The following is a 10,460-nucleotide window of genomic DNA, read 5'->3' on the forward strand; positions in this document are numbered from 1 at the left end:
ATTAAGAGCTACAAAGGAAAAAGGCCAAGTAACATATAAGGGCAGATCTATCAGAATTACACCTGCCTCCTCAATAGAAACAGTTAAAGCCAGAAGGCCCTGGTCAAGTGTTATGCAGATATTAAGAGACCATGAATGACAGCCCAGACTACTATACCCAGCAAAACCTTTGATCACCTAGACAGACAAAACAGATATTCCATGACAGAACCAGATTTAACCATACCTAGCTACAAACCCAGCTGTACACAAAGTACTAGAAGGAAAACTCCAACCCAAGGAAATTAGCTACCTCCACAAAAACACAGACAATAGATGATCTCACAACAGCAAATCCTAAAGAAAGCAAAAACACACATAATATTATCACCAACAATGAAAACTAAAATAACAGGAACTAGCAATCACTTGTCATTAATATCCCTTAATATAAACGGACTAAACTCACTTATATAAAGACACAGGCTAACAGATTGAATACAAAAACAAAACCCACCCTTCTGTTACATACAAGAAACACACTCCAAAGGGTTGGAAATTTTTTTTCAATCAAATGGACCTTCCTAGACCAAGATGGAGCGGGGAGGACTTTGGACTTTCCACAGGGCAGGGAACCCTGACTGCCCCTCAGACTGGAGAGGGAGGGGGAGAGGAGTGGGGGGGGGGGGGAGAGGGGAGGGAGGGGGGGGGAAAAGGGAGACAGGGAGGGAAATGGGAGGCGGGGAGGAGGCGGAAATCTTTTTTTTTCAATAAAAAAATTATATTTAAAAAAAAACACACAAAAAAGGGACCTAAGAAATAAGTGAGTGTAGCTATCCTATTATCTAACAAAATAAACTTCAAACTAAAATCACAGAAAAAATCCATCAACAGGAAATTTAAATACTGAACATCTATGCCCCAAATACAAGGGAACCCTCATATGTAAAAGAAAAACTTTTAAAGCTTAAATAACACATTAAACTCCACACACAAATAGTGGGAGACTTCAACACCCCACTCTCACCACTGGGCAGGTATGTCAAAGAGAAAATTAACAGAGAAATAAGGGAACTAACACGCTATGACTCAAATGTACTTAACAGATATCTATAGAACATTCCATCCAAACAGAAAAGAATTTACCTTCTTCTCAGCACCTCATGGTACCGTCTTAAAAATTGACCACATACGGAGTAACAAAGCAAATCTCAACAGGTACAAAAGGAATAACCCCATGTATCTTATCAGATCATCATGGCTTAAAATTAGAATTCAACAGCAACACTAATTCCAGAAAGCCCACAAAAACATGGAAATTAAACAATGCTTACCTAAATCATCAATGGGTCAAGGAAGAAATTAAAGATTTCCTAAAATTCAATGAAAATGACCATACAACATACCCAAATTTATGGAACACAAGGAAAGCAGTGTTAAGAGGAAAGTTCATAGCACTAAATGCCTACATAAAGAAGCTGGAAATTTTTCACACTAATGAGTTAACAGAACACCTGAAAACTCTAGAACAAAAAGAAGCAAACTCACCCAGGAGGACTAGATAGCAGGAAATAATCAAATTGTGAGCTGAAATCAACAAAATAGAAACAAAGAAATCAATACAAACAATCAATGAAACAAAAGAGTTGGTTCTTCAAGAAAATCAACAAAATAAACAAACCTTTACCAAAGAAAACAAAAAGCAGAGAAAGAATACTCAAAATAACAAAACAAGAAAAAAAGGGGGGAACATAATAACACACACTGAGGAAATCTAGAAAATCATCAGGGCATACTTCAAAAACCTGTACTCCACAAAATTGGAAAACTTAAAGGAAATGAACAATTTTCTGGATATCACTTACCAAAATTAAATCAAGACAAGATAAGCAAAGTAAATAGATCTATGACCATTAAGGAAATCAAAACAGTTATCAAAAATCTCCCAACCAAAAAAAAAGCCCAGGACCAGGTGGTTTCAGCTCAAAATTATACCAAAATTTTTAATGCAGAACTAATATCAATATTCCTCAAATTGTTCCTCACGATAGAAACAGAAATAACATTGCCAAACTCTTTTTATGAGGCTACAGTTGCCCTAATACCCAAACCACACAAAGGCACTACTAAAAAAGAAAATTACAGACCAATCTCACTCATGAACATTGACGCAAAATTACTCAACAAAAGACTGGCAAACCGAATCCAAGAACACCTCAGAAATATCATCCACCATGACCAAGTAGGCTTCATTCCAAAGATGCAGGGATGGTTCAATATACGAAAATCCATCAAGGTAATCCACCATATAAACAAATTGAAAAAAAACCCACATGATCATCTCAATAGATGCTAAAAAAGCCTTTGATAAAATACAGCAACCCTTCATGATAAAGGTCTTAGAGAGAGCAGGAATACAAGAAACATACCTAAACATAATAAAGGCAATATACACCAAGCCAACAGCCAACATCAAACTAAATGGACAGAAACTGAAAATGATCCCACTGAAATCAGAAACAAAACAAGGTTGTCCACTCTCTCCATATCTATTCATTATAGTTCTTGAGGTCCTACTCGACTTCATATGAAAAAATAAAAACCCAAAGATAGCCAAAACAATCCTGTACAATAAAAGAACATCTGGAGGTCAAACTCTACTACAGAGCTACAGTACTGAAATCAGTGTGGTATTGGCATAAAAACAGACAGGAAGACCAATGGAATCAAATTGAAGGCATGGACATCAATCCACACACCAACTAAAACCTGATTTTTGACAAAGAAGCAAAATATACAAAATGGAAAAAAGAAAGCATTTCAACAAATGGTGTTGGCATAACTGGATATCAACATGTAGAAGAATGAAAATAGACCCATATCTATTGCCAGGCACAAAACTCAAATCCAAATGGATCAAAGACCTCAACATAAAACCAACCACACTGAACCTCATAGAAGAGAAAGTGAGATGTATACCTGAAAGCATTGGTACAGGAGACCACTTCCTAAATATAACCCCAGTAGCACAGACACTGAGAGAAACCATTAAACAGGACCTCCCTTTTATTAAAAGCTTCTGTAAGGCAAAGAATACAGTCAACAAGACAAAATGGCATCCTACAGAATGGGAAAATATTTCACCAACCCCACATTGAACAGAGGGCTGATCTCCAAAAAATACAAAAAACTGAAAAAAAAATTGGTCATCAAAATAACAAATAATCCAATAAAAAATAGGGTACAGACCTAATCAAAGAACTCTCAACAGAGGAGTCTGTTGAAAATGGCTGAAAGACACTTAAGAAAATGCTTAACATTTTTAGCCATCAGAGAAATGTAATTTACTCCCATCAGAATGGCCAAGAGCAAAAACACTGATGACAACTTATCCTGGAAAGGATGTGGGGGTAAAGGGACCACTCCTCCATTGCTGTGTGGAGTGCAAACTATTACAGCCACTTTGGAAATCAGTAGGGTTGTTTCTCAGAAAATTAGAAAACAACCTTCCTCAAGACCCAGCAATACCACTTTTGGGTATGTATACAAAGGATCCTCAATCATGCCACAAGGACATATGCTCAACTATGCCCATAGCAGCATTGTTTGTCATAGCCAGAACCTGGAAACAACCTAAATATCCCTCAACCAAAGAATGGATAAGGAAAATGTGGTACATTTACACAATGGAGTACTACACAGCAGAAAAAAATGATATCTTGAATTTTGCAGGCAAAAGGATGGAGCTAAAAACATCATACTGAGTGAGGTAACCCAGACCCAGAAAGACAAATATAGTGTGTACTCACTCATAAGTGGCTGTTAGACATAGAAAAACCAGCCTACAGTTCACAATCCCAGAGAACCTAGACAACAATGAGAACCCTAAGAGAGACATATATGGATCTGATCTGCATGGGAAGTAGCAAAAGAAAAGATCTGAGTAAATTGGGAGAGTGGGGATCATAGGAGAGAGCAGAAGGAGAGGGGATATAAGAGAGGAGAGCAGAGAAAAAATATATAGCTCAATAAAAACAATAAAAAAAAAGGTGATGAGTTTTCTTTTGTGGTATTTTGTTCAGCTTATCAAATCAGAACCATGGGGATCATTCATTTTAACCAATCAGTGTTCCCAATAAAGTCATCTTTTACCAGTCTGTGAGCTGGCACATAATAGGTTATGATTTCTGCCTTTCTTTTTCTATAATTTGCTAAATCAGAATGCTCCAAAATCTGACTTTACCTGTGGCATTACAGCAAAGAATTCTATTGTCTAGCAGTAGCCAGTGACTTCAATGTTCCCTTCATTCTAGTGCCCTGGAAATTGTGAAAAATGCATCTTTTTTTCCGGCAGAGTTTTAGGGAAAATTTTTAGTGTAATATGAAATTCTCCAATGAAGGATTTGAGAACATAGAAGTAAGTCTCAGGGATAGAGCTATCTGGGGTGGAAGAAGGTTTTTATCCCATCCTCCCATCATCCTAATGTCTTTACTTAGATCTTTAGCCTTTTTACACTTTGAAAAAAATATTTATTCAAAGATGCCTTGTCAGGCATGCTCTAACTAAAAATAATATGGACAGCATTATTGTACCTTCACCTGTCACTGAGGCACCATAACACCATACAATGGATATTAATAAGGATTTAAAACGAAGTGAGATGCGCATGGGCATGGTGGCACACACCTTTAATCCCAGCACTCAGGAGCCAGAGGCAGCCTGATCTCTGTGAGTTCGAGGCCAGCCTGAACTCTAGAGTTTCAGGACAGCCAAAAATACAGAGGAACCCTGCCTCAAAAAAAAAAAAAAAAAAAAAAAAAAAAAAAAAAAAAAAAAAAAAAAAAAAAAAAAAAAAAAAAAACAGTAGTGGGGAGAGGTATCGCCTGATATTTATCAACCAGTATTGACTTTACCCTCTGGTAGAGAGGTGAGATTTGTATCAGCACCTCTTTGGAGCAGTGCTTTTATCCCAAGGGAAGCTTTGCAGCCCTATGCACAGTTGATGTGGGAATTTCCATAATTTCAGGGCTTCTGTGACAATGGATTACTTCCTGGGGCAATTAATAAGTTTCTGAGATGAATACAAACCTTGCATTCAAGCTGTCTGAGGATTATTGACTGAGTGATTGAGCCGTGGATGAAGACAAAACACATTTGAAATCTCTGTGCTTCTCAGCGAGCTAGCTCAGCAGTGGGTTGGGCAGCCACACTGAGGGCTGAACTGGAGTTCTTCCTTTATTCACAGAACCAGTTCTGTAAAGCCGGCAGCAGCTGCAGCGCAGGCTTGCGCGCAGTCCTCGGCCGGCCTGCTTAAACCTTGACCTGGAGGGAGCAGCTAAGGGTGAGAATGTTGATTCCCTCTCCATGTCCATCTCCTGTTTGGTTAGCTAGGGCTGGCCATGCATGCTGGGGTCGGTCCTGGGATTTAATTATCTAATTAAATTATCTCCCAGCTTAGAGACAAACCCATGTTGTCTGGCAACCCATCTACTCAAAGCCCCTAACCTCAGTCTGCTGTACACTAACTATGAAAAGTACAGGAGCTAGACACATTTGGATTCAAAACCACATCACTTAGCAACTTGTCCAGCCAACAGTCTGTTAAGATTCAAAACCATAGAAAGGCCACACCATGTTTCAGAGACAATGCCTCAGCAACTGTAACCCTCATGGAAGCAAGTCTTCTCTGTAAACAAATACACATCTATCTTAATGTTTACTTAGAACAGGTCTCTTAAAGGTGAAGATCCTATATGCAAATCAGAGACAAGACTTTTGAGGCCCTTTCGTTTTGTTTCTGAGATTCCAAAGAGGAGGGTGTTTGTCTCAATTTGAGAATTCTTTCGAGGTGGGTTCTTAAGCAAATTTGGCTACACCTCCCTCATTTCTGCTGAGAAAATAAAATGAAAAGGATACTTTAAACATTTAACATGGTCATTAACTAAAAGTATAAAACATAGCCTTTTATTATTAATCTGCAACACCAAGTGCATGAGTTTAATAAATTTTACAGGGAGTCCAAACCTTATTGCCTGGACTACTCGACAGAAAGCTATTTTGCCAACTACCTGTTGCTCTTGGTTGTTTCTGGTCTCAGACCAGGAACAAAGACAGTCTAGAGTCCCTACGTGCAAGGCCTTCCATATAAGGAACTCTAATAGATGTTACTCTTTCCACAGTCCAAAGCAGCACACCATGTATTTTACAAGGGGCTTCCCATATGTACCCACTTCCTCTATGGTACCTACTTCCCTGGCTGGAATGTACCAATGGGGGTAAACCAAAAAGGGACAAGGCCCCTCTCCTTTTGATCTGGTCAGATCCAATCAAAGCAATAAACATGGAAGAAACAGTGGTAGAGCAACAGGAGCTAATGTTTCAATTATTCTTGATCACCCTTGTTTTGTTTTCTTCTCACCAAACCATTAAACATGATATTGCCTGTTCTGCACTTCCCCCAAAAAGCAATGTAAGTATAATTCCCGCCTGCACGCCAGGTCCATTACAAGTGTCGGAGGCATGTTGAAAAAGTATGTATAGTGGAACAGCATCCTCGAAAGGAATCTGAGAGGTGGCAAGAAGGAAAACAATGGGAAGGGTGACAAGCTTAGTTTGTGGTATAAAATATACAGACGCCCTGTAAGTGTCCACGTGGCAGCTCATACAGGGCACCATGTCCTCTGAGCCTTTTAGCCCTCATGGCAGGCAGAAATGCAGTATTTCTTAGGACCTCACGGTTACACAGGGTAAAAGAAAAACCCACTCCTACTGTGGAAACCTATAATCGTCCCAATATGAAGACTTGAGAGAGATGACTTCCCTGTGGTCTCTCATTTATGCCCGTTACTCCTGGCTGAATGAACATTTGGATCTTTCTCTTCTACATTTTTGGGAAGATATGTGTAAGACTTGAGCCCAAATGTTTATGGTATCTATGAATTAAGATGTGACCACTTCCAAAACTCTCCTCCAAATAAGAGGAGGCAAAATCCAAGTTATACATTGTTTCAGTTGGGCTCACGAATTAGGCAATAACTTGGACACTCCTTAAAATATCCCATTAAAAAGACTATGGTTTTCCACTATTAGGTATACAACCATGACTTATTCTGATCGAATAGAGCGAAGGCATTTTCATTAATGGCTGGAAAGAAAATATCAACTAAGCAATGGAAACTAATGAAATTAGCTGAATAATATCTATAGTTGTTCTGATTCTGAGCTGAAGTCTGTGTTAGCTTAATGCATTCACTTCTTCTCATGTGTATAACAAGCCTTTCCCAAGAAAAGCCATGTCTCATGACAATAGCAACTGTCCAGTCTGTTTGAATTTGTGCTCCCCTACCTAGAATTAAGGAAATATTTTTCCCTTTAATTATACGCGGTTGTTAGTATACACCACGCCTTTCCAGCAGAAACAGTTAAGTTCTTCTGATTGCTTTTCCCTTCAAATTTACTGGAGGCCCACACGTCTGGAAAATTATCCTCATGGCTGTCCTTTGGCTCCTGCCCATAAGATTGTGTGATAGCAGTTCAAAGAGAAGGCAAGCAGAGGTCTATGTGGGTAGGAAATGTCCTTAGCAAAAGTGCCAGAGTCTGGCTACTTCAGTGACAGGCATGACATATCACAAGTGTCAGGATGTTTTTTCCCCTGGGTACTCACCCTTGCTGGCAGCCTAAGCTAAAGCTAAGGTCCCTATGAATCCACTTCCTTCATTTTGCATGACAAAAACCATTTTGGCTAGGAGAGGATTGCACTGTGTGTTTACCTTCGTTAGGACCGCAAAGGACTTGTTTTGATAACTGTAGCAAATGGAAAGCAAAGAGCAGTAAAGAGAAGCAAATAGGGTGGGGAGGGGGAGGCAGAAGCACACTGTGAAACTTTTAATCAATCTTTGATCATTTCCCTTTAAGATGTCAGGGCCACTGTTTTGAGGAAGGTAGAAAATAAAGATGGTTCCAGGTAAGACTTTGCCCAGTTCACATGTTCCTGGTATTCTCATTTTCCTGTTCCATTTACATGTTCACTGTTATTTCTGTTGCTATGACAACTCATATGTGCATATGATAATAGTATGTGAGATAATGCCATAGATTATTCAGCAGAAATCCTCTTGCCTTGCAAATTCCTGTTCAGTGTATTTAAATACACTGGGTTCTTAATGACTGCCATGTATTTATATTTTTAGCCGCCTTTTCATACAAAAACATATAGTCACACCCGTAATATCACTGCCTTCATCACAGGAAGAATACATTGATTTTTTAAATATGCCGCAGGAAAAGAAAAGTTTTTCTTAAAACCACATTAAACTGTAAGTCTGGGTTATTTTTAATTCAGAGACTGAAAAAGGCAAAAAAGAGTCATCTGGGTTATTTTTCTTTTCCTTGTTTAATAGATAGTGTCCTTCCCAGGGTTTAACTCTTAACTTTAATCAGGCATCACTCCGTTTTAGGCGCTGTAGCAATGCAAGGTGTTGACAAGGCTCCATCTCCGTTTGTGTCCTGTTTCTGTTAAATCTGTTACATTTTATTGCTGTTACATTTTATTCGCCAAGGCTACCAGCAAGCAGTGTTGGCGAACACAGGCTTGTGTGTCTCCACCCTTCTAGTTGACCTTTGTTTTCTAACATTGGTTAGGTTTTACTGCTCTCTGCTGGTTGAGCTTTGGCAACTACAGCAGATCATTAGTTCATCGTTTGCAGGCTGACATTGTTGTGTTTTAGTGCCATCGTGTGGTCATTTTATGGAAATGCTTTCACATTATTGATGGAGATGTGTTGGTGCATTGCTCAGTCTTCTTGTTTCAGCCTCCATGTCCATGTCCTTGAATCTGCCATTGGCAGCTGAGTGATGTTTCAATCCAACCATGCTTACAGACCTCTAATTGTCTTATGCCAGGAGCCCTGACATGCTGCAGTCGGAGGACGTTTCCTTTTCCTTGGGAGGGAGGCATTCATCTACAGATTCCAACAAAGCCTCCAGCGGAGACATCTCCCCTTATGACAACAACTCCCCAGTGCTGTCTGAGCGCTCCCTGCTGGCTATGCAAGAGGACAGGGCCCGGGGGGGCTCGGAGAAACTTTATAAAGTGCCAGAGCAGTATACATTGGTGGGCCACTTGCCATCGCCAAAGTCGAAGTCAAGAGAAAGTTCTCCAGGACCAAGGCTTGGAAAAGGTAACTGAAGCCTGGCTGTGACAGCTCAAATATCTGCCCTCTTGTGGCATGTTACATGGGGTGGGTCAATTTGGACCTTCTTCATTGGGCCTTTGTTTGATGTTTCTTCAATTCAAAGAACATTTACTGAGTGTCTGCTACATGCTCAAGATAGGAGAAAAGAATGGTGGCCCCGATGTTGTTGCAGAAGGTCTCTACAACTTCCGATTCTCAAATATCTGTCAAGTGAGCGAATGCCCAAAGGAGCCACTCATTTTCCCAACTTACTTTCTCCTTTTAATATCCAGGGGAGTCTACGCCCCTGCTGGTGGATTTGCATTGCATAGCTGCTGGTCTACGATGTCACTCAATTGATTTCTATCACCTTCATAAAGAAAAGGTTCTGACCCTATCACATAACAATGCAATATCTAGAACCAGGCAGTGACGAAAACCCCAGACTAAAAGTCAAAAGAATGTCCTGCCACTTCTAGCTTGCAGGATCTTGAAAGAATAATCAATCTCCACGGAGGCCTATGGACTCCTGATAACTAAGAATGGTACCTATGGATCTCATGTATTGGATTTCATCAATGAATCTACATGCAGTTGTTATGGCAACACTTAGCATGGAATAATCCCTGGCTAATCTGTGCACCCTAACCTTGTAGGCACTTCTGATATTTTGTTACTATGCATTTGGTCTGTCTCATGATCTCCTCTAAGGAATGAAACAAGGCACACTTCCCAGAAACTAACAAACATGTGGAGACATCCAGTAGACCTCTGATTCCAAGTCCTAATGATAGTTCCAGCATAGCCTTGGAAGGAGGAAAACTTGAGCTGGCTAAGACATCTACTAGAGCATCTTGCTCCGTTACTACATATGCTCTGGTTTGGGGAAAAGGGAGGAGAAAGAAACACACACAGGAACCAATCTGCTGATGCCAGTAGGTGCCGCGGACCGTCCCTCTCGGAGACCACCACCCACGGGGGACCAAGGTGAAGGATAGGATAGTCAGGATACGATGCAAGGGAAATGACAGACAGACACACTGTGTAGTGAAAATCTGCTGCAATTTTACTTCTGTAAAGCTTCAGTTTTTGTACAAAACAGATCAAAGAACTTGTTAGGTGCATTACATCACCCCACTCAGGGTTCCAGACATAAATCAAGATTAAGCATAACCAAAATAGAGCTTCTTCTACGTGCTCCTTTCTACGTGTTCCCCCTTCCGTGCTCAAGATGTTGGCAAGGACTTTTAGTTTTGTTTTGTCTTTTAGAATTCTGTCTCACACCATTATTTACTTTCTACCGTGGG

The 10,460-nt window shown here is 40.0% G+C and overlaps 1 protein-coding gene across 7 annotated transcripts in view; it reads left to right on the forward strand.

The window, feature by feature from the left end:
- Arhgap6 (Rho GTPase activating protein 6) overlaps positions 1–10,460 on the forward strand; it is a 508,986-nt gene that overhangs the window by 491,285 nt on the left and 7,241 nt on the right. For all 7 annotated transcript variants that reach the window (XM_050121031.1, XM_050121029.1, XM_050121028.1 and 4 more), the window contains one exon: positions 8,882–9,159. In XM_050121031.1, the coding sequence (XP_049976988.1) occupies positions 8,882–9,159 (278 nt within the window). The remainder of the gene's footprint in view (positions 1–8,881; positions 9,160–10,460) is intronic.

The sequence above is a fragment of the Alexandromys fortis genome, unplaced genomic scaffold, assembly GCF_014885135.2.
Source record: "Alexandromys fortis isolate MF-2015 unplaced genomic scaffold, M_Fortis_MF-2015_v1.1 scaffold_192, whole genome shotgun sequence".
NCBI lineage: Eukaryota > Metazoa > Chordata > Mammalia > Rodentia > Cricetidae > Alexandromys > Alexandromys fortis.